The 25,285-nt window shown below is 36.7% G+C and overlaps 1 protein-coding gene across 3 annotated transcripts in view; it reads left to right on the top strand.

Annotated features, from left to right (window-relative positions):
* Nucleotides 1–25,285, top strand: part of TRAK1 (trafficking kinesin protein 1) — an 84,105-nt gene that overhangs the window by 56,697 nt on the left and 2,123 nt on the right. The window contains exons 11-14 of one of the 3 annotated variants that reach the window (XM_015822820.2): nt 1,463–1,699; nt 3,886–4,202; nt 7,202–7,417; nt 15,345–15,447. In XM_015822820.2, coding sequence (XP_015678306.2) covers nt 1,463–1,699; nt 3,886–4,202; nt 7,202–7,417; nt 15,345–15,447 — 873 coding nt within the window. Of the gene's footprint in view, nt 1–1,462; nt 1,700–3,885; nt 4,203–7,201; nt 7,532–15,344; nt 15,448–25,285 lie in introns of all 3 variants that reach the window. The other 2 variants (XM_029285508.1, XM_029285505.1) reach the window with 2 other exon arrangements.

The following is a 25,285-nucleotide window of genomic DNA, read 5'->3' as shown; positions in this document are numbered from 1 at the left end:
TCTTCTTTGTGGCAGCCCCTGAGATATTGGAACACTGCTATCATGTCACCCCTCATCCTTCTCTTCATTAGACTAGACAATCAAATAAGCAATATCCCAATCAAGAAACTGCCAAGAAGCCATTAGTAAACAGCCTGACTAAAGAATCTCTAAGACTGCCCCTACCCACCCAGACAGGCAAGAACCAGAATATAAACTGAAAGCAAACTGCACTCCTTACTAGTACTGATGATGTTACCTAGTTAGAATAATGAAATGTCTGCAAGAAAATAAGCAAGCTCAGAGAGTACCAAGGACCCCTGATCCTTATCCTTTAACTATTGTTAGGTGATAGTTGTAACTTAAGTTCTTACATATCACTCCTTTTAATTTTGCCCAGAGCCAATAAGAATAATCATATTCTCAGCCATTTTAATATTTTCAGTATAAACCTGTTTACTGAGCTTGTAATAGTTTTAGGACAGATATTCAGATGACATCACTATTTCTGCAGAACGGGTGGAAATATATTAATACTACATTTTATTATGTTCCTCTAACCAGACTTATTTTGGACAAGTATGGCATCCTATGTTCAGTGTAGGAACTTCTGATTCAGTTCTTGTTTTCTGTTGGGGGCAGGGGGAAGGTAGTGTTAATATTTGAGCCTGAAAACTATTGCTAGTCATCTTGGGATATTGTCTAGGTAAGTAAGGTCAATTATATTAAAACTGGGCAGCATTTATGAAAAAGGTACTGCTATATGCCTCTTCCCTTTTCCATACATATAAATAACTTATAAATGGTTTCTTCAGTGTTAAGATGTAACATACCTATTCTTCTCTAAGGCTATTTTTAAAATATAAAAGCATTATTAAAGGAGTTCCTGCAGCTTTTACTCTGCTAATCATTGTTGATTATAGAGGCGGTGCTCATCTCCGTTTCAAGACTATTAGGCCAACTCTGTCCAAAGACATTTCTGTGATCATGTGGCCAGCATGATGTCAAAAAGCATTATTAATTACATTAAAATATAATTGCAGAAAATTTAAACCAGGCTATCATAATATGCTGGTTATGTATTGAAACAGATATGCCAATAAATAAATAAAACGAACACCAGGGTAAAATGATCAAACTCTAAGAGTTTAATACTACTATACCAACACCAAGCTTTCGTCAGCATCCTGCTGACATCGTCAGGGCTTAAACAGCCAGTCCATGGGAGAGTCTTTTATGGACTGGCTGTTTAAGCCCTGACGATGTCAGCAGGATGCTGATGAAAGCTTGGCGTTGGTGTTCGTTTTATTTATTTATTGGCATGGATGCACCCAGGGATCATGTGTTTAGTTTAATTATCAACAAATGAAACAGATATGTATTGAAATTCATGGAATTAGCTGATGAAGGCTTGTTTGAACATTTACTATAATGTGGTTTATATATTATTTGGAAGGATACTAACTATATGTGTCTTTGTCAGCCGTCACAAGAGAGTGTTTGACACTGTACGAAACATCAATCAGGTAGTAAAGCAGAGATCCCTAACTCCATCTCCAATGAACATCCCAGGATCTAACCAGTCTTCCGCAATGAATTCAGTCATTTCTAGCTGTGTCAGCACACCACGATCTAGTTTCTATGGAGGAGACATTTCCAATATTGAGCTAGACAATAAGACGAATAGTATCATCCTAGAAACTGAATCCACTGACTCTAGGTTAGTAATGCATAGCTAATTTTAAAGTGTATCTTCTTAACAAAAACAGTTTTGTCCTAATTATTTTCTTCCACCTTCTGCTATTATATTCATTGGTTAAATCAGTGCACTACACAACATTATCTCTATATTTAGAAGGAATCTAATTTTAATTCAAGCTGTATTTATCTTTTTTATATTGTTGTAATTTAAGATTAATTCTGTTTATTTTAAATTATCAGATACTTTAAAAATATAGACCTATGTTCTTCCTTAACTATATTTGACTTATAAATCATTAGAGTAATATACAGGTAATCCCCAAGTTACAAGTGTTCACTTAACGCTTGTTCAAAGTTACGTGATGAGCGCCTCCTAGTGCTTACGAGCAAATGTCGAAGGTACGAATATTGCAGCACCACGGCAGTCATTCGCCCTTACGAACGACCGCAGTGGCTCTGCAACATTCACCCTGGTTATTTCCTCCCTCCTCACTCGTGCACCAGGTCTTCCAAGGCACCAGGCCTTCAATACTCACTCTGAGAAGACCGAGATCCTTTGCTTTCTTGGCTGCTCCAGGCCTTTAATGCATTCGCAGTGAATGGAGACCTAAAGTAACGCAAGATCATGTGAGATTAGTGGGACAAGATCTCATGCTACTGATCTTGTGTAATCTCATGGTACTTTAGGCCTCTGTTTGCTGTAACAGAGAATGGAATTGAAGCCGGGGGACGCTTTCACATGCCTCTAGAGGCTGGATCTGGGCTCTGGAGGCCTTTTCCAGGCTGCTGCTGCCCAGATCTGAGGCTGGGGAATGCTTTTGTGCTTCCCCGTGGCCCAATCCGGACTCTGGAGACATTTTCTAGGCCGCTGCCACCCAGATCTGAGGCTGGGGAGTGCTTCCGCGCGCCCCTGCGGCTCGATACAGGCTCTGGAAGCCTTTTCCAGGCCCAATCAGGCCACTGGGGTGCTGCAGAAACGTCCCTCGGCCTCAGATCTGGGCGGCGGCAGGAACCACGGCAAAGAGAAAGGGATCTTTTCCAAATGAATCCGGCGCGGCAGGAAGGGAGGGGGAAGCATGTAGTATTTAGTGGGTTGGGGAGGCCTTGGGGGCCTGCTCCATCACTAGGTCCTCCGTGGCCTTTCCTACCATGAGATACCTCATGTTCACTTAACAAGCTGCGTTTTAACGAGCAAGGGAGTGATCTCGTTCGAGGCACAAGATTTAATCTACAAGTTTTTGAGTTACAAGTGGAATGGGCAGGCTCCATTCCACTCGTAACTCAGGCACTACCTGTACTCCAAGCAAATAATTCTAGTTGCTGATATGAAATTAACTTTGAATAATTAAATTTTAATTTTATTCAAGTAATTGATTTATAATTAACAATCACACTGCATTTTCCTGGCATGATGATTGTTTGAATCAGTTTATGGATTTGGAATTTTCCTGAGTCATTAAACTATAACTCCCATAGTGATTTCATGTCAATTAAACAAAGCATCTTTCTCTGAATAAATACCATGATGTTTTAAATAGCTGCTATTGGGTTGACAATTTTTTTCTAACTAATTATTGTATTATATAAACTCTCATTATTTCTGTTATTTGGGAAAATTAAGGAAAAAAACTTTATTGGTAGCACTAAAGATTACAAAAAATAATAATTTATCATTTCTGGTTGTAGTGCAGGCCTGCACAAATCATCAGGGGAAAGGGCCACATTGATAACTTAAAAATTCTCATGGGCGGCAAATAATAGAAGTATTTGCCAGTCAGCTGTTCCTTGGCTAGCAGAGTGGTAGACGCTGTAGTGGCAGGCAGCAGTGGCTCAATATTCGCTACTTTTTTTAAAAAAAAAATGGGCATAAGGCTGCTTGGAGGACCACATATTGTGTAGACCAGTTCTTATGTGTACCATATTGCATTTATTAAAACTATATTAAATCAGCTATATTTTTCCTCTATGGTACACACTAGTTTTTTCTTTAAATGAGCAGCATGTGTATAAATCATAAACCTCAGTAAGATAAAGAACATTCCTGTTTGCATCTGTACTCCTTCTATCTAGTTATTTCTCAGATTGAAAGTGTACGTTATATTGATTGAACTGAAAATATTTAAAAATATTTATATTTTGTGGGAGGAGGGGGTCCTTACTTTCTTCTTGTCACCTATATTAATGAGTGTTTGCTCTTTGTTTTAGAAATGAAGAGAAGAACAAGAAACCAGGAATGCCAGGAACACCAGGTTCTTGTGACCTGGAAAAAGCTCTTCGAAGGTTGTCCCTTCGGAGGGAGAATTATCTGTCAGAAAGGAGGTTTTTTGAAGAAGAACAGGAAAGAAAGTTGAGAGAATTAGCAGAGAAAGGGGAATTTCATAGTGGTTCCATTACTCCAACAGAGAGTATTATGTCATTTAGAACACACTCCGGGTTTTCTGAATTTACTGGCTATTCAGGAATATCTATCAGCAGTCGTTCATATCTCCCAGAGAAGCTTCAGATTGTTAAGCCCTTAGAAGGTGATAATAAAGCTCCTCGGCCTTTATCTATTTTCCTTTGTGACTATCTGTGGTCTCTTCTCCATCAGCAAGAAAGAGGAAATCTTTGTAATACATACTCATTTTACTTTAGAGGTAGCCGTCCTCGGTGTTGGTTTGAACTCTTCTGAGGATAGGAATTATCCTTTTTTTAAAAAAGTAATGTATGCTATGTTTCTAATATATTCAGTAGAATATTTATAGTTTTTAGGGATTCATTTTGAATTCCTATATTAATTTAAATATTCCTGTATCATTCAGACAGCAAGAAATGTAAACCTAAATTCCACTGATATGGAGAACAATGATGCGGTGACAGTGCATTGAATTTCAACATTATAGGACTATTGACTTTCATGCACTTCTGTGCAAACTAAAACACTTGCTACATTGCAGTGTTACAGTCTGAAAGTGGTCCTTAATTTATTGCAACAAAATTCAAGATAGCATTCAGTTCCAAAGCTCAAGTTGCTTTGCCTTGATATGGCAGGCCATTTGCTTCATCAGAAATAGGCCTCCATGTACAAATTTTCTTTTTAGTATTAGGGTGTCATTTCAAATCAATGCTTTTCTTTCATCATCTGAATAAAAAAAATATCTGCAGCTAAATTTCTCTATTACTTCAGTAATACATACTTATATTGTTCCAAAGCAACACACAGCATTTCATTGATTAAAATGTAAGATTATGATAACATACATTATCTTTTTCAAAAGAATTGACACACTAAAAATGTTGCAATAAATGTCACTCAAATGCTTAATTTTGGGTTTGGGGTTAACATTTTTGGCATTTTATAATATGGATATATCAAATTCACCTTACTTTTTATCTGTAAGCTATTTTAATTTGTTGGAATTTGCATCAAAATTGGAAGATTCCACCAGCACAACTGAATCAATATAAATAATGTCTTTGGCTTTTACAGAGTGCTTATTAAAAAAAATAAAATATTTTAGAGAAGAGATAGCAGATAATCAACTTTCATCTCTTGATTGCTAGTATTGTATAGGTTTCTGTCATCCAATTTGTTTTCTTCAATAAACTTTCAGTTTCCATTTTTTCTGTTTCTCTTGATTTTTCACTTTAGCTTCTTTATGTATGAAACTTTTTCTTCTTGCACTTTGTGTTACTGATCATCTTTAAAATTTTATCATGTATATGTTATGCAGGAGATAATTTCAGAATCCTTACATTTTTTAAAAGAATGCTCAATTTAAATAATGTTTATGAAATATGCAAGTGAATTTGGGTAGTAGTATTAATACAGTAAATGTATTTCTAGCTGTTATCTAGCTGTTCTCTATTTTTCACTTTGCCTATTTTGTTAAAAAATATATAATTCAAAATACACATAATTTCATTACAGCATTTTATTAAACCATTTCTAATTGTAGATTAGTAATAGATAATTTGATTTATAGATGATTATTTATTATTGTATTTAATTATTTATAATGGAAAATGGAATTATTTATTACATCTTAAGAATAAATGAGAGGAGAGGAGGGAAGAGGAGACGGATAATAGACACACAAAAAATGTATGTCTAGATTTTTCAATAGTATGAACAGAGAAACCTAACCTATCCTACCCTATCCTAGCATACATTTTAGGTTATATCTCTGCTTAATCTGCACCATGTGTCCTGGTGCATGTATAGTAGACCTCTGCTTCTGTGGATCTGGTGCTTAGTGCCTGTTTTTGTGCTGCTATGGTCAATGCCTTTTAGTCTTTTAGGTCAATGTCTTTTAGTCTGGAGTGAACAAAAAGTAAGCTAGTAGATTTGCCAGTTTTTGTTTTTAGTAAAATCAGAATGGGAGATAGGCCCAATCCATAAGAATATTCCATATTACTCTTGGTCTAGTAGTTAAGGCACAGGATTACTCATCATCTAGTGGTCAAACCAAGATCCTGGGAGTTTTAATTCTCCCTTAGGCATGAAAGTCACCTGGGTGACATTGCACAATCTTTCTCAGCCCCATCCACCTCAGAAGGTTGTTCTTGTGGGGAAAATAGAAAGAGGAAGGAGTTTTAGGTATGTTCACTATCTTGAGTTATTTATAAAAAATAATAAGACTGGAATATTTTTAAAATGGTAAAACTGATGTTTTTATTTTATTATTTAGTTGTAAGAAATGATACTCTTTCCCCCTTCTGTCTGTCTGTCTATCTAGCTAAGATAGCTTAGAAATTAAGGAATAGAACTTTTCAGCGTACTTTCCTGTCTATTTTCCTGTCTACATTAAAATGGTAGAAATATCACAAAACATTTTTGAATTCAGTTCAATTTTTAAAATTTTTTAAAAACTGAACACAAGCCCATGTTCTTTGGATGAAGAATTAGTCAATATCTTTCTATGCAGGGTTGATAACCATTTTTTATTACATTGAAGTAAATTGGATATATTTCTTAGTCAACATATCAGAGTCATTGATTGAGATGGGGCCCATAAAAACTAAATAAGCAAACAAATAAAGGATGCAGTGTGAATTTGGTCCGAGGGAGCAAGTTTATGCCTTCAAATCGGTCTTGACTCCTGGTGATTGCCTGGACAAATCCCTGCAGTTTTTGGGGGCAAGATTTCAAAAGTGGATTACAATTCTCTGCTTGCTAGAGCTGAGAGAGAGTGATTGGACCAAGCTCACCCAGCTAGCTTTGTGCTTACAGAAGAACTAGAACTTACAGTCCCCTGGTTTCTAGCCTGGTACCTTAACTAGTATACCAAACTGACTTCTCAAAAACACTACTTCTATTTTGTCCCTAGTAACAAAAGTGATCTAAAACAATATTTGATACTTGCAACTGAAGCTACTTTTTTATGAAGTTTCCCACTATGATGATTTCTTGCAGAACAGTTTGAAGCAGTTGTGACACTTCATCAGCAATTAAGGTGTAACTACATATAATGAGCATTATAAGCAGTCTGTCCATAATTCAAATTTCCATACTGACCTGTTTGTTCTATTGTTTTCCAAGGTTCTGCCACACTGCATCATTGGCAACAGCTTGCTCAGCCTCACCTAGGAGGCATCCTAGATCCAAGGCCTGGGGTTGTTACTAAGGGCTTCCGTACTCTTGATGTTGATCTGGATGAAGTGTATTGCCTTAATGATTTTGAAGAAGATGAGTCAGGTGAAATTACATACAAAGGCTTAACTACCTCGACACCGATTCAGCACACAGAGACCTCAGGTGAGAGGTCTCAGGCACAAGTGACTGTTTCAGACAGCAAGAATTACCCAAGTTGCTCTCAGTCTTTCCCAGAGGAGATACAGGAACCTACAACTGACGATGATGAGGGGTCTGGTGAGGGAACCTCATTAAGTCCAGCACAACTGCCATGTTTGCAGGATATTGATAATTGGGCCATTCTCACATCTCTCCAGAGCAGCATCCATAATGTTGCTTCATGTTTAACTTCTTCATGACAATGCACACAAGAATTAACATTAGCCAGTTTCTGAACTGTGATTTCTAACTATTACTGCTGTTTTTTTTCAAGTCAAAAGAAGTGCATGATCCCTATTTTCTTCTTTAGTTTGATGAGAGAAGGCTGCTAAAAGGATGCAATTCATTGGGGTTCTCAGAAAAAAAGAAGCCAGTTCTTTTGGTTCTGGGTTTGCATGAGGAGGTTACAGTTTTGCAGATTGCCATTATTTTAGTATTTTGTGTGTTGTAATGCTTATATTCTAAGATTGTTACTTAATGTTTATCTAAAAACAGAGTGATGAGAGTAGGTGGCAGAATCCCAGCATTGTTATCTGTAATAATAGGAATTCCTTGAAATCAACCACTTTGGTTCTTAGGATGAAATTACATATTGACTTAAATGGTGTAAGTTTTTTAAGACTATGTTTGATAACTGTGGAGGGAAGACTGAGGCTAGAAGGCTTGCTGTTAAAAAAGAAATATCCAGAATCCTGATAAAAAACTTCTACTGGTATCAGTTGTAAACTGCTAAGACTTTATATGTCAGTTCTTTCTTGCTAATACCTAGCTATGAACTGTTTTGTGGAAAAAATAAGGCCAGACAATAGAATCATTATATTAATTTTTTTTTCTGCCAATTACTCTTGACTTTTGGGATCCGTCTGAGAACTATTTTTATATATTTTTTCTAAAGTAGTTAGAATTTTTCTTTATATTTTGTATGCTAAGCAAGGTTATCTGCAGGATAAGGGCTAATTGTGTTGCCTGAATTCACAAGAAATCATGTGGTCCAGGTTATTGCCTTAATTTTAGCAAATGTAGCAAATGAAAAGGCAGCATAGTTGAACACTTTGCACATTGATGACAAAAGAGTGATTGCTAAAGATATAGAGATCAAATGCATATATTGTTTTTAAGCTTTCTCAAATGAGCTTTCTAGAAGTAGTTATTTTCCAATGTCTCAGTATTTTGAGGGCACTGAAATCCAGCACTTTACAAATTTGGGGATTTATAGGACAGAAGGTAAGTATATACTTGGATTCAGGAAGCCATATTTTTTATTCTTAATTCAGTAGCAAGCTACCTCTTTGTGCTGCCAGATATAATTCCTTTGAAGTCATCTAGCAGGTGCAGATTATGCAAAAGCAGGTTGAAATTTTCTCTACAAGGCCTAAACAGAAATGAAACAGAATGAGAAATGTTTCTTTTTGTTTCATTTGCTCAGCATATCTGTAGGCTTTATGGCTTAGAAAAAAACTCCCAGTATTGATTAGGATTTTACAGTGTGATCTATAAAATCCAATGCATGGACAATTACCTGCATAAGTGCTTGATGACTTGGGAATTGGGGTAATACTGTATGACATTTGAATTAACTGATTGAATTTAAAATATTGCAGTATTTCAACTTCTGCCTCATTCTGTCGTCTGATTTACATTAGCCCATGTTCAGATGTTTGAAAAATCTGCTAATACATTAAATAGAGAACTATGTTTATTTTCCGTTGGTGCTATAGTTGACTGCAAAAGGATAAAAAGACAAATTATGAATCAACAGTATAACATATAACCTGTGACTTTTGCACTTGGATCCAATATTGAGACCCATGTATGAAAGGATATGTTTATATGCCCGACAGCACTTTTTGTCATGGCTGTGAATTCCTATGTTTAGTAATTGAAAAAGATGCCAGTTTTTTCTTTAAAAAAATAATCTAAAGTGAAATATTTTTCAACACTGGATATAACATGTTCCTAATTCTGATTGGTTACCATTCAAAAGCTGTATTTTGACCTGTATTTCCGTAAATGTAATAATGAAAATGATTTTCATAGGTGTTCTTTTGGCTTTTTGCATTTTACATATACTTTATACATAGAATTGAGAACTCTTATGAAAATGCAGTTATGGAATGGGAAATTCTTATTGAAATCTAGAACAAAATTTATTTGCTATAATTGTATTTGGTAACTTCAGTAAATCTTTGGTATGTTAATGAAAGAAGAGATCATTTTATTTTATTTAATAGCACTGTGGTTTTCTGCAAAATAAAGTAATTTGAGAAATCATTTGTTGGCTGGAGAAAAGGACAGTCCTTTCAACATATATTTAGGTTTTTTTTTTCCAAAATAAATAATAGCAAAACCTCATTGTCGATCACAATATTATCCTTTTTTATATGTTGGACCAAAGAACTGTTGAGTATTTGTTAGAGATTGTATTGGAATTAAAACCTGACATTCTTTTCATTTTTGAATTGTTTGAGATACTGATCACTTACAGGCAGCTCACGGTTTCCCGACAGAGAATACTGCAGCCATATGAAAAGCTGATTACTGGAGGATGCTGTCCAGGTTTCTCTGAGTGGTATCTTTGCAGGATTAGTCTTTCTAAATGTTAAAAAATTATTTCTCTTTCATAGTCAAGAAAGCTCACCCACTAGGCTCAATTGCTACTTTTAGCAGCCTTTTCCTATCTTGTATATTAAAAATAATGAGCTGGGTCTACTTCGCTTACTGCAACAGGTTTCTGCTAATATAATTCCTTAGCGAAAGAAAATCAGTGTTTTTATTAAATGGGTAATGCAGACATGGAGATAGGTGAAAACCTTTATCCATTCTTTGAATAATTGTTTAATCTAAAATGTTCATACTCCTTTATTCTGCTATCATTTGTCATCTAACACTGAGCTGCTTTTTTTCTTTTAAATTTAGCTTTTCTCTCTCCATATAATCTTTTTCCATTATTGATTCTTTGAGATTTTCTCAAATATTTTAACCTGGTTACACTTGCACAGGGAATCATGATTGCCATAACCCTTAAATATCAATTAAATGCATTGTTTGCACTAACCCTTGAAACAACAGTATCATGCATTCTTAAGGTGATATAAATAATTTTTTGAACATTGATGCTGTACTAGGGTATTAGTCGTCATTGGAAAATGCAGAATATCTGAAAGTAGCTTACAGAAATGGAATGATTTTTTTTAATTTTGAGCCACCTCATTTTATTAATACTTTCTCTTTAAAAAATCTCCCTATTTCATATGCAATAACTCTTTTTACATAATTATCTTCATTATATATTTATTTTGCTACCGGTTTTACAGGAAATATAGCCACAATAAGCATGTATTTTTCTCAGCCTTTCTGTAAATTTAAAAATATTTTGTGATAAGATATCAGGTTATTGTATATATCCTATCATGGATAAACAATATTTTAGAATGTAGTCACGTCAGAAGAGACTAAACAATCACAGATATGTTTCTTGTACATATTTAATCATGATAACATATTGAAGGCTTTTTAACTCATCTGCAATCATGATGACTTTGCAATTGTACTTAATTCTGAATTGCTTCTATGACTGTTAATGGATGCATGGCCTTTTCAGTTTGTGAATTGCTTTGCAACCAAGGGCTGTCCATAAAGTATATCATATGTTAGAAGTGAAAAAATTGACAATAAGCAATCTATGATACTGAAAACAGAAAGAGTAATGTTGACAAAAACATGGTGTCTTCCCATATTTGCTTTCTTGCTCTAGTTCTATGATCCCAAGAGGTCAGCAGGTGCTTTTCATTTTTTGTGTCTGCTTGCAATTTACGCAGGAACATCCATTTTCCTTAATAATCCTTCATTTCCCAATACTCATAAGTGTTTTTGATAGGGTCAGAATCTGTACTTATTTTTTCTTATATCCACTAATCTGATTTTACAACTTTTTTTGCAACATCATTAAGTAAACACCATGATTGTTAAGTGAAACAATGATTTGCTATGAGCGCAGTTTTGCCAAAAACTGGAAGTAAATGCAGTTTGTCAGCAAAACCATTGTAAAACACATTGCATGATCATGGGACACTGCAAAGGGCTGTAAATGTAGCTCTGTTGCTGCATGCTGATGTACAGTTACATGATTATGAGGGGCTGACCATTGTAACTTCAGATATGTGTCATAAATAGCCCCAAGATAGGTCTTTTTAAAATTTTGAATGGTCACTAAGCAATTAGTTATAACTCTATGATTACCTGTATAGATAAAAGTGATCATATGGCCCAAGTTAAAGAGCCTGGAAAAATAAAGAAGTTTTATGAAGTTAACAAAACTATGTGCCAGACGAGCCAATGGGATGGAATGCTTTCATTCCTTGTGCCCAGCTATGCTTCAAATAGATTGTCAGTGGAATTGTTTCGATGTTCAATCTCAGAAGACAGGCTAAATAATTAGGTAATCAGTTGCGATGCACACCATGAAGTGCTTTAATATCAAATGTAGTTTAATCTGGAGAATACCAAAAAATGGTAACTGAGGCTATAATTACTAATTTGAAATAGTTTAAAGCCCCATGAAAGAGCTTCTCTGGAGTGGTGCCTGCTGTATGGAATAGCCTCTGTCCAGAGGGCCCCTACCTTCTTAGCCTTTTAGAAGGCAGTGAATATCGAGCTGGTCCCCTAAATGCAGGGCCAGGATGGGAGTTGAACCCAGCACCTGTGGTGTGATATACTTAGGATTTTCATGGCACTTTGGCTGGAGTGTGATAATTGGCAGTTTTTATTTTCACTATTGTTATAAGGGGCTTGATAATTGTTAGCCACCAGGATTATCTTTTTTTGCCATGGTTATTAAGCCAATCATAGTTATTAAGTGAATCATATGGTTGTAAAATGAATCCTGCTTTCCCCATTGATTTTGCTTGTCAGAAGTGCCCTGGGAAGGTTTCAAATAATGATCACATCGCAAATCAAGAGACCATGAGTTCAAGTCCTGCCTGAAAGCCAGCTGGGTGAATTTGGGCCATCACTATCTCTCAGCCCAACCCACTCACAGTGTTGTGAGGAAAATAGAAGGAGGAAGGTATATTGGATATGATCTCTGCCTTGAATTATTTGTAAAAATAATAAAGGCGGGATAGAAATAAATAAATAACTTTGAAAATACATGCCAGTTGCCAAACTCCTGAATTTTAATCATATGGGAACACTGCAATAGTCATAACTGGAAAGAGTGGTCATAAGTCATTTTTTCAGCATCATCATGCCTGCAACAGTTGTTAGATAAATAGTTTTAAGTTGAGAGCTACCTTTACAGGCTTGCATGAATCACTCAGTTGTAAGAAAGCACAGCACGAATCCAAAATATATTCATGTGAAAAGGAAGATTTCTGGCATTCAACAAGATACTTGGCTCTGCCAAAAGCTTCACAAAGAAGAACACATATTGGCAGAAAAGGATAGATCTTTACTGAGTATCGGTTGTCTCCTACACTACTTTCTATGCTCTTTTGGATGATTTCCAAGCGTTGTAGAGATGATTTTCAAGAACATAATGAATTACACCATATTCTTTTCAACACCTCTCATGAGAATATATAGAATTTTAAAATTGAGGAGGTGACTTGTTTAAGATGACATACTTTATGGTCTGTTTAACTTTGCATTCCACAGTTGCACCCTATAGCAATTTATAAATACAAATTTGAGTTTTTTATGGTTCTATAACCTGTTTTGTTGCAATACCACAAACATAAGTTATTTGTCTTATATTCAGCTATTCAGATTGATTTAATTGCTATCTGGGTACAGCAGCAGGTGTTTTGTTTGCATTTCAGATGGAAGTGGGAAATGCTGCAGATGGGCAGTTGTGGATCCATAAAAATTATGCCGGATACAAAAATAATACATAAAAAGTGATCCAAAGCTACTTATTTGTATATGGCAAAGGTATATGAACCTCTAGATTATCAATTCATTTGAAGGGGAAATTATAGTCATCTCTTTCAATCAAAGATATGATAATCAGGTATGAGTGTCAGAAGTCCTGCCTTATTTAAAGAAGAGAATTCTGGATATTCACTATTAAAATCTGACTTTCATAACAGATGTTTGGAAGTGTGTCATAACTTGAACAAAGGAGATATCTAAGGACCTCTGAAAAACAGTTATTAATGTTCACCAGGTTAGAAAAGAATATAATACTATTTCTAAAAGGTTTTAAACTCTACCAGTCCACTGTCAGGCAGATTGTGTACAAATGAGGCAATTCAACCCTGTAGTTGCCGTCCCCAGGGATGGTTTGGCAACCAAGATCACACCAAGGAAAAGGTATGAAATATTCTAAGAGGTCACAAAGAACCCCAGGGTAATATCTAAGGAACATAAGTTTTCTCTTACACTGAGAATGTCAGTGTTGATGAGAACAGCATAAGGAGAACATTGAACAGCAATAGTGTGCATTGCACTGTTTCAAGGAGAAGGCTTACTCTTCAAAAAAGATCATTGCTGCTCATCTATAGTTTGCAAAAAAAAAAAAATTGTGGATAAGCCTGAAGGCTATTGGAAGAATAGCCTCCAGCGTTATCTTTGGAAAAAGGCAAATCCTGCATTCTGATATAAGAACTTTAACCCATCTGTGAAATATAAAGTAATATCATAATTTGTGCCTATTTTGCTGCCTCTGGATGAGGATGTTTTGTCACCATTGGTGCAACTATAAATTCTGAATTGTACTAGCAAATTCTACAGAAAATATCTGCCTAAAAACTCAAGAGAAATAGGTATATAGCAAAACCATAACCTCAAATATATAAATTATTTAACCAAAAAATGGTTAAAACAAGAAAGTTAGTATTTTGGAATGATCAAATTAAAGAGTCTTAGTCCTTGAAGTGGGCAGTTCATGTAAGGAAGCCCATCAACAACCCTAATTTTAAGCTAATATGAAAGTCCTGCAAGCTGATGTGTAGGACTGATCAACAGTTATCAGAAACATTTAATTGATGTTAACATTGCCCAAGAACAATACACCAGTTACTGAAAAGAAAAGTTCACATAGTTTTGCCACATACAAATATATAGCTTTGGATCATTTTCCTCGATAAATTGATGAACAAGTATGTTTTTGACCCACTTGTTAATTGGGTTCTCTTTATCTAGTTTTAGGGCTTGCCTAGAAAACTGATTATGTTTTAGATCATATTTAGCAGAAATATTAAAAATTCAAAAAGATTCACAAATATTTAAGCAGCATTGTATGCACTATTATTTTTGTATCCTAATTTTTTTTAGTGTCTCTGGGTCTGTTACTGAATCAAAGTGATGAGATACATTTGCTTGGATCAATGTATTGCACATTTTTATTAAGAGTCAATTATATCTGGCTCATAGAATAAACCTGCTAATAGATTAAGATATTATATTTACTTTTTACAGAATTAGCATTTATAACTTCTTTGTCCCCATTCAATACTTCTAATAATACAGCAATAAGATCAAATGGGTAGCATTTAAATTGTTTAGAATTGGGACAATTTAACATGATAAATAACTACATTGTTGCCTTTCCTAAGTGATATGTTCTACTATTGGAAATTACCATACCAGAGTAATAAGTAGGAAGTAATACTTCCTGTTAGTGGCCACCCTAAAACATTCATATCTGCTGAGAGTCCTTACAGTAAGGACTGTCCCTGTAAAACAAAAGATGTGGCAAGTTAACAAGATTCTTCTCACAGATGTTAATATATCAGAGGAGCTAGAAAATAAAATGTTTTAGAAATGTCAGATATTTATTGCACAGATCACAAGTAAAGTATCATATCACTTTTCTATCTGTTAGTCTGAATATATAAAAGTTCTTCTTTTAATATATAAATGCAAATAATTTTCTCTCTTTTTAATGTAGTACATCATCCTGGGAAGTGCATGTCACAAACCAACTCCACATTTACATTTACCACTTGCCGTATTCTACATCCTTCTGACGAGCTCACACGAGTCACACCAAGGTAAGAGTTTTCAGAGAGGTGTTTTAGTTTCTAAAAATGCAGAAATGTTAAGTGTTAAATAAGCAAGATGTGTTTAACAATTGTGTTCGACACTGTCTCAATTTAACTTACATGTATGTAGCCATCCAGAATCTGTCAGCTTGTTTTAGTTGATGTACACCCGGTACAAGTAAAAAAATTAGGATGCCACTCTTTTAATCCATGATATTCTAACCAAAACATTTTTTAAAAAGTATTCCTATATCATTGCAATTCTCATTGACAGAGTAATAGAAAATGCCTCTTTCCCACTCTTGTTCACACTCTCTTGCTGCTTCTGTTACCTCTTCTTTTCTAGCTGCCTCCCTGCTGCCTCATATCCCTATTTGCAGGACAAAAATTGCAACTTCTCCAAACACTCTCCCTGATGCATGTTAGAATGGCTCACTTCATTGCATACATACAGTATGAGGAACCAGACCAATCAGATACTGCTTTTTGTTATACTTTTTAGAATAGAAGAGAATCATGACCCCCACTCCTGCTTTGCTGCTCAGGTTATCTCACTAATCTTGTGCTATAGACCCAAAGAGAGGGATTGATTGGTTCACCTTTCTGCCATTCTTCCTCTTTAGCACTTAGAAGCAGCAGTAAGGCCAATGGGTATATTTTAAAACAAAAACGCAATCTCCAGTACTATGGGATTACTACTGTACATATCAGTATAATGAAATGAAGCTAATGAAGAATTTTCACAGTTCAGACCAAAAAACTATTTTAAAAAATGTAAAAACGGTGTCCCTTATGCTCCATAAGTGAGCTTGTGAGTGGTACTTGATGAAAATGGGATGATGCACCAGTCCCTCTGACCTTCTTAATGCCACAGGAGGCATCAGATGATGCTGTAATAGCATGAAAGGGGTGTGTTGAAATGTTTTGCTATTTTTTTCACCTTTCAGGGGAGTTAAAAATGAAGATGGGAGCAGAAATGTTTTTATTTATTAAATTTTTATGCCACCCATTTTCCCTATAAGGTGATCCTGGGCAGCTGTTCCCAACAATAAACTCCCTTCATATCCTTTAACCACCCATTCCCAAATTTAGCTAGTTCTGCTAAATGGAAGCAGCAAAATCTCAGCATGTGGAAAGGATATAAGTGGAAGGCTGGGGGGACAACACCTGAATGCAGACTTGGACTCCTTACTTTTGTCCTGTTTATTAAAACCGAAGCATATTTCATGCGATGTTCTCTATTAAATGGAGATGTATTACTAGTTTTAAATCATTTTTATACTCTGATAGGTTTGTAGCTGATGGTCATCTGTATTATTTTTATTATTATTATTATTATTTCTGTATTATTGATTCAGAACCACAGTATTATCATGCAACTGCTGGAGAAGAGAATCTCCTTAAACTATGAATGATGCTTCTTCACAGGTCTTGTGAGGAAGACGATGAAACAGCTTTATGTCACCTTATGCTGAGAGGAGATGTAGGGCACACAGTATGACCAGCGTGAGAGGGGGTGAGCAGCACAGTCAGCAACCTCTATGCTGGCGGAGTCTTATAAGAGGAATGCTAGTGTTCGTGGCATCAGCTAACTCGAAGACTTCTTATCAATCTTATTCTCCCCCTTTCCATTTTAACATTTAACACGAAGTGACCTAACAAAAATTTCATAGTGCTGATTTTATAGAATCTAACAATAATTGGGGATATAAAGGAAGGCCTTCGTTTTCTTTCTTTCTTTAGTAAATATTCTGAACATTTCTTCTTTCTTGAATCCTTTCTCCTCCTCCTCTTCTTCCATTGTATATTTGTAAAAGGACTGTTATCGACCAAGAGAATATGTAATATCTTCCTTAATGTTTGCAGGTATGTTTGACTTACAACTGTAATGGAGTGTGCCCATTGCAGTTGTAAATCGTAGTGGTCATTAAGCAAAGTGCCTACATGATCACCTCATGTGATCCCTGCCACAATCCCTGCTCTTCCCATTGTGGTCACTAAGCAGAGCACGGGGTGCCTCAGGAGTGGGGAAAGCTCTGGGTGGCCTTGCCCAGGCCCTCACTGCAGCACCTCTCCATATCATACATGGCATTGGGCTGTCCAGGAAGTGGGTACAATTTGGGAGTGGTCACAATTCATTGGCGCCTGTTTCTAGGACGACGCCACATGACCTCTGTGTAAAAAGGCTGTCTGAAGAATTGGCTGCTTCCTAAAGAAGATCTATGGAAAAACTAAATGGATTGAGTTGTGACAGAGGATGGGGTGGAGCATTTGGAACCCAGCAGAGCAGGAAGCAGAGCAGAGAAGATAGGTGGAGAGCTCCTGCAGCATTCCTGTGGTAGTCGTAAGAGTGGGGGGATTGTCAAGCGCCCAAATTTTGTTCATGTGACCATGTGGATGCTGCAGGGCTATAACTCTGGACAAGATTGTAAATCCCTTTGTTAAGTGCCATTATAATTTTGAACAATTGTTGAACAAATAATTGTAAGTTGAGGACTATTCATAGCGAACCAGATTAGGAATACTTGCTACAATAGTCTTTATGTAGCAGTATTGATGCATTTGGCATTTTAGAAAGCTGAGCATTAATCTAGCACCAAAGAGTTTAAATTTTAAATTAGCTTAGAGATTTTTGTTACTATGGGAAGGATTGCAAGAAATACTGGTATATTAAGGTGACGTTCAACTGGGAAACATTTACACACGCTGATTAAAAGTACAGCTGTTGAATTTTTAGTAAATACTGTGAAACAAAGTTTAGGAACCTCAGATTGGTTCTCCATCCATGGGTGACTTCTTAATGGCAATATTTGTGTACAATTATTATTTGAGAGACCTTGAAAAGTTGATTTGATATATATAGAAGAACAAAAAGCACTCACCAACCTGAGGAAAGACAACAACATAATCATTCTCCCAGCAGACAAAGGTAATGCCACGGTGATGAAGAACACATCAGACTACCAAGCCAAACTATCTAACCTACTCCAAGACCCCGCTTACAAACCTCTAAACACAGACCCCACCACCTACCTGGAAAAAACCACCAAATCCAAAATAAAAGCCTCTCTCATCAGTGAAGAGATCCAGCAAAGAATCATCCCCAGAAAGAAATCATCCAGATGCCCCAAGCTCTATGGCCTCCCCAAGATACACAAAGAAGGAACACCACTCAGACCCATAGTCAGTTCCATAGGCTCACCTCTAGAGAAACTTGCCAAATTTCTCGCCAAACAACTTCATCTCTACACAGAATCCATCTTCTCACACGTACAAAACTCACTCCACTTCATAGAAACAATAAAGAAAAAAACTTACAATCCAGCGAGCTACTCGTGAGCTTCGATGTCACATCCCTCTTCACCCAAGTGCCTATCAAAGAAGCCTTGACAGCTATCCAAAACAAATACAACCTCCCTAAGCACATCCTAGATCTGATCAACCACTGCCTAACCAACACATACTTCATCCACAATGGACAAAGATACAAACAGATAGAAGGAGCACCTATGGGATCACCCCTTTCTCCCGTCATCGCAAACCTATACATGGAACACTTCGAAACCAATGCCTTAGACAAATCTGAACACAAACACAAACCCTGGCTTAGATATGTAGATGACACTTTTGTAATTTGGCCACACGGGAAAGAAAAACTGGACAACTTCCTCACACATCTCAACAGCCTACACCCCAAAATACAATTCACGATGGAAATAGAAGCTAACAACCAACTCCCCTTTCTGGACGTCCTAATCTACAAAAAAACCAATGGCTCCCTAGGACACACCATCTACCGGAAAAAAACACACACCAACCGCTACTTAAATGCACAATCCAATCACCACTCTGCACAGATCAACTCCATAGCCAAGACTCTCATCTCCAGAACCAAACGCCTAGCCGACAAAGACCACCTGAAAACTGAATTACACACTCTCACAAACGTATTAATCTCCAATGGATTCCAAAGAAATACAATTATCAACCTAATCCAAAGGGAAACACCCCCCCAAGAACCGAGACATAGAACAGTACAACGACATCGCCCTCCTCCCCTACATCAACGGCACCACAGATAAAATCAGCAAAATTCTCCACAAACACAATATCAAGACAGCCTTCGCACCAACCAAAAAATAGCCAACATCTTAAGAAACCCCAAAGACATGATCCAGCTAGAAAACCAAGGAGTCTATGAAATACCATGCAAAATCTGCCCAGCCACATACATTGGACAAACTAATAGGAGAATAAATGCACGCATCGCAGAACACAAGAACGCAGTCAGAAAAGAAGAAAAAAACTTCTTCCCTCTTCCAGCACCTTAAAGCTACAGGACATGAAATTGATTTTGAAGGAACCAAACTAATCTCCAAAACTGAACACCACAACAAGAGAATAATTATGGAAAATAGAAAAACACCCCCACAACATGAATAAACATGACGATACCTCCCGCCTACCAGACATCTGGAAACTAGCCCTAATCAACAAACGAGTCCCAGCCACAAAAACCAACACCGGACCCAGAACAACACAGGACGCCACCACCATTCACCCTCACCAGACCCAAACCCAATCCCAAACCCATCCCTCAGACAAAATGCAACCACCATCCAGAAGCCAAACCACGACAACATCACCAGCTGCTGCACCTCCCTCCGACCCCCACACAAAGCAAACGGGCACACGCCATGAACACAGAGCTAGACCACAAACTCGGAGCCAAACCAAAGTCTGGTATGTTACATCACAGCCTTCTGCTCTGGACTTCACATCACAGAACTCAGGAGGTTACAATGCTAAAGCTCAGGATGTTACAACACAGCCAACCACCCAGGATGTTGCAACACAGAACTCAGGATATCACTATACTAGATCTCAGGATGTCATCACACAGCCCATTACCCAGGTCATTACAACACAAAAGACTAATGGGCACACAGCCAGCACCTCAGCTACTCAGGATGTTATGAAACAGCTGAACAATCCGCAAACAATAACTCCAGCACAGCCAACCAACCCACCTACAGCAACAAAGCCAGCACTCCACATACCCCCACCAATATTTATAGAGAGACGGCAGCTCCGATCACAATCTTTCTGAAAAGTGTAGGTCACATTGTGGGACCAACAGCTGAAACTTGGAAATAAACACGTTCAACAGTGAATTATAATAATAAAGAAATGGGTAGCATATTGACACAAAATTGTAATTGTCAGTTGCTCAGGATATATACAGGTGGTCCTTGACTTAGGATGACAATTGATCCCAGAATTTATGTTGCTAATTGAGAAATTTGTTAAGTGAGTTTTGCCCCATTTTAAGAGTTTTCTTGCTACATTTGTTAAGTGAATTACTGCAGTTGTTAAATTAGTAACACAATTGTTAAGTGAAGTTAGCTTCCCCATTGACTTTGCTTGTCAGAAAGTTGCAAAAGGGGATCATGTGACCCGGGGATATTGCAACTGTCATAAATATGCACCAGTTGCCAAGTATCTGAATGTAAATCACATGACCATGGGGATGCTGCAATGATCATAAGTGTGAAAAATGATCATAAATCACTCTTTCCAATGCCATTGTAACTTCAAATTGTCACTAAATAAACTGTTCTAAGTTGAGGACTACCTGTACTTCTATAATTCCAGTGAAGTTAAATCTTAAATCCTTGACCTATACTCTCTCCATTCAGAATTCACATCAGACGCCAGGACACATAGCTGCCTCTCTCTAATTTGCATTTTCAATAAGAGCAACGATTTCTTGGAATGTTTCAGCTATGACTTGGTAAAATATTGTGATAAATTCCACCTTGTAATTTCTCAGACCTTTGGCAACCCACCTGCACTTACATGCACAGGAACCATTCAGTTTCCTCCACTCACCTGTCTCCCTCCCATCTATGTCCTTTTGGCTTCTGGTACTCCACAGCTCCTGTTGCCCAAGCTAACCTTCACCATCTTTTTGCTCCCACTGCTTATGAAGCATGCCCAGCCTGGCCCTTTGCAAAGCAGCTGCTGGCCAAATGGGGTTTTCTTCCCCAGGTTGTGCATGGTGATTTCCACAGCCATTGTGCACCAAGAAGCCCCTTTGGACCATGCTGCTAGCTGGGACTGGGCTTTGTGATGCACTGTGGTTCAGGGGCTTCCTGCCATTCCAGAGCTATGGCATCAGAAGAAACCTCTTTGCACTGCACTGCTGGGCTGGGCTTCTTGCTATGAAGAGCCTTATGCTGTGTGGCAGTCCCAGAGCCACAGTGTATGTATCAAGAAGCACCTGCGTCACAGCATAGCTTGCAGTCCTAGGGCTATGCAGTTTACTGCCCACAAAGCAGAATGCAGGATGGCCAAAAGGGCAGAGATGGGAGGGAGATAGATGGGGGCAGGGGAGTTGAAGTTTGCTTACCTTGTCAAGGCTTGGGACTGAGAGACACCATATTCAGAATAACTTGGATTGGGATTCTTGGCTAACAATCAGTGGAATTTGGTTAATGATGGCAATTGGGAGTTGTTGGCATTGCTGTTGCAATGGAGTCTTATGAAGTTGCACCTTATTACTGCATCACTTAGCAACATCACATAAATTTTGGTCCCAGTAGGGGCTATAAGTCAGGGACGTCCTGTACTACCTTATTCATAAGATATTTGAAAATTTATGTTGAACTTGACCCAACTTGGGGTCTTTTTATGTCTGGGTTGAGTAGTAATTTCAGTAGTTGCTCAGGCCTATTACCTTTGAATACACATACTTGGAGTGCAGTCTCAAAGAATAAAAGCTTTTTATTTCTACCAGGACTTGCTAGTAGTGGAGGGGGGTGTGTCACTTTGTATACAAAAGCCTGCTTCAGGAACAGTAGAAACTAAAGGCAAGATGAAAACTGGGTGACAGTTACAATTCATGCTCTCAGATATATATGTACCCATAGAATCTAAGATCTTTTAATTTTATTTATTGTATGCCACCGTTCCATACATCATCATATCTAGCCACATTTCACAATGGTATATCATTTATTATGACTTAGCATAGTCTGATTTTCCACAACGTAATGAAACAATTACACTTTTCTATTTTGAAAGTATCTGGTATAAAGAAAACTGCTTCCCTTTTCCGCTTTTCTCCAAATACACTGGTGCAGTGAATACCTTTACCACTGTTCCCACAGGAGAACCAAATAAAAGAAACATCCTTTCAGAAATCTCAGCCATGAGACTTGATTGTATTGACAACTACAATTGGAATTATCTGCCAAGAATTAACAAAGGGAAATGTGCAGTGTGGTGGCTTTGTTTTTGTCACCCAAGTTCTGCATACTCTGTGACTTACAAAACCAATTCAGCATGCTTATCAGCACCAATGCCAGTTCCCATGACCCATCACATTGTTTTGAAAACTTCCTCCGATATATCATTACAGATTACAGATGAATTGAACCCTCCACACAGCCATGGCTAAAACATCATGAGGAAACTCAAAACCATCCCAGTGTCAAAGCTACAGCCTTCTATAAATGCTGCCATTCCAAGACTAGTGTTCTTTATAAGCCCAACACTTAGGAGTTTTATTTTGATAGACAGTGTATTCTGTAACATAGTTCTTGATACTCCTGTACAATATTAAGCCAGGATTATTTTTTTTGTACCATATTACGGAGAGTCCTTGACTTACAACCAAAATTGAGTTCAAAATTTCCATTGCTAAACAAAACAAGTGAGTTTTGCCCCCTTTTACGATTGTTCTTGCCACAATTGTTAAGTGATTAACTTGCCATGGTTGTTAAATGAATAGTCACATTGTTGTTAAATGAATCTGGCTTCCCCATTGATTTTGCTTGTCGAAGGTCACAAAAGGTGATCACACGACCCAAGGACACTGCAACCATCATAAATAAATGCTAATTGCTAAATATCCGAATTTTGATTACATGACTGTGGGAAAGCTGAAGTGGTTATAAATCTGAAAAATAGTCATAAGTCACTTTTTTCATTGCCATTATAACTTCAAACAGTCGCTAAACGAATGGTTGTAAGTCTAGGACTATTTGTATGCTGCATAAGCCATTATAATTTGATACTATATAAGACTAAACCATAATAGTTGGATTTAACATCAGCGTCCCTCCCCCAAATTAATAAACGTATGGTTTAGTCCAAAGTGCAAACATGTACATATCTGTGCCTGTGTTACAACTTGCCTGTGTGCATCTTGTAATCCTTTGCTATTTTAAAGTGCAATTAAAATTAGTTTTTAATTGGAATACACAGAACTGCTTTTTCAATGGAAGCTGTCAGACTTACTTTTAATGAGCTAGATTAGTTCATAATCTCGATTCCTAGATTGTAGATGCTAACAGAACCAAGAATTCTGCTGATATGTATACTATGTCCCCATGTTTAGATGTTTTTCTCTGCCCTCATGAAGGCAACTGGTAAAAGTGATAATTTTACGCCTAAATATAACAACCCAATTTTTATACATAACTTGTTATGAATTAGAAAGATTCTTGCTGCCAGAAATAATCAAAAAGGTATTGAAGCAAGTCATTTAGTGATTTAAAAATTGGATATGCACAGAACATTTTATCCTGTCAAATATTAACCACATATTGTAGGTAACTTGACAAAAATTGGGAATACTTTCACATAGAAATCTCCATTTAACTTACATAAGGGTTAATTTATTTATATCTTGAGTATCTGCCTCCGTTCAGGCCACAATAATGGTGAATTATATTATCTACCACTGTTATTCAAACTCCAGCAGTTTTTTTATTTGTAGGGAGTTTTGCATAGGTTGATAACATAAATGTTTTTGTACAAAAAAAACTGCCTCTATATCTATCTATCTATCTATCTATCTATCTATCTATCTATCTATCTATCTATCTATCTATCTATCTATCTATCTATCATCTATTTCTGGGTCCATCTATCAATTATTTATTGTCCAAGATAAATGCTCACCAGTGGACTTAATATCAAAAAGTTTCAATTCAATTGGATTTTTGTTTTGTTAAATTTGAGATATGGCCCCATTTGGAACTTACTGGATAGGCAGAATCTGACTTCTTTTCTTTTGCATTGTATCTATTCTGAAGGATTAAATGATTCGTAACCATTAAGATATTAGAAAGGTTTATATTTCATTCTGTGCCAGAGAAGAATTGCTGTTATCCCAAAGGCACGTTTTCAAAAAGCAACTGGAGTTTCTGTGTTTTTTCTCTTGAAGACATTTCACTTCTCATTCAAGAAGCATCTTCAGTTCTGACTGAATGATGAGCACTGAAGATGCTTCTTGAATGAGAAGTGAAACATCTTCAAGAGAAAACACAGAAAGTCTAGATGCCTTTTGAAAAAGTACCTTTGGGACTTGGATGACTGAGAATCTCCATAGACTCTGTTGCTCTTGTCATCACTGTTATTGGAATGTACTGATGATAGAAATCTCATTATACTATACTTGAAAGACAAATAAATCAAGAGTGTGGAGAAAGGAAAACAAATGATTGCAACTGGGACAATAAAACAAGTCTCTAGATACCCTGCATGCAACTTAAGGTGTGCATTGTGTGTTTTGCATTATTTAATAGAACTTATTTCTGGTTGGCATTTTCTAACTTACTGCATGAATTTGTTTTTAAAAAATAAGAAGTAAAGAAGTTGGCTCTGATTTGAGATGAATGCCCACTAAGCACGACAATTTTAGACTGTCACCATAACATGAACTTTGCTTTTATTATATGTGGAGAAAATCATTCTCAACGTTATATAACATATATAAAAAATAGAGCAACTTCATAACTTCTAAGACTAAAAAACAGTTCTTTTTTAAATTTATAGA

Source organism: Protobothrops mucrosquamatus, unplaced genomic scaffold (genome assembly GCF_001527695.2).
Source record: "Protobothrops mucrosquamatus isolate PMUCROS unplaced genomic scaffold, P.Mucros_1.0 scaffold_177, whole genome shotgun sequence".
Lineage (NCBI taxonomy): Eukaryota > Metazoa > Chordata > Lepidosauria > Squamata > Viperidae > Protobothrops > Protobothrops mucrosquamatus.
The sequence above is the reverse complement of the archived record's forward strand: the minus strand, read 5'-3'. Positions and strand labels throughout refer to the sequence as shown.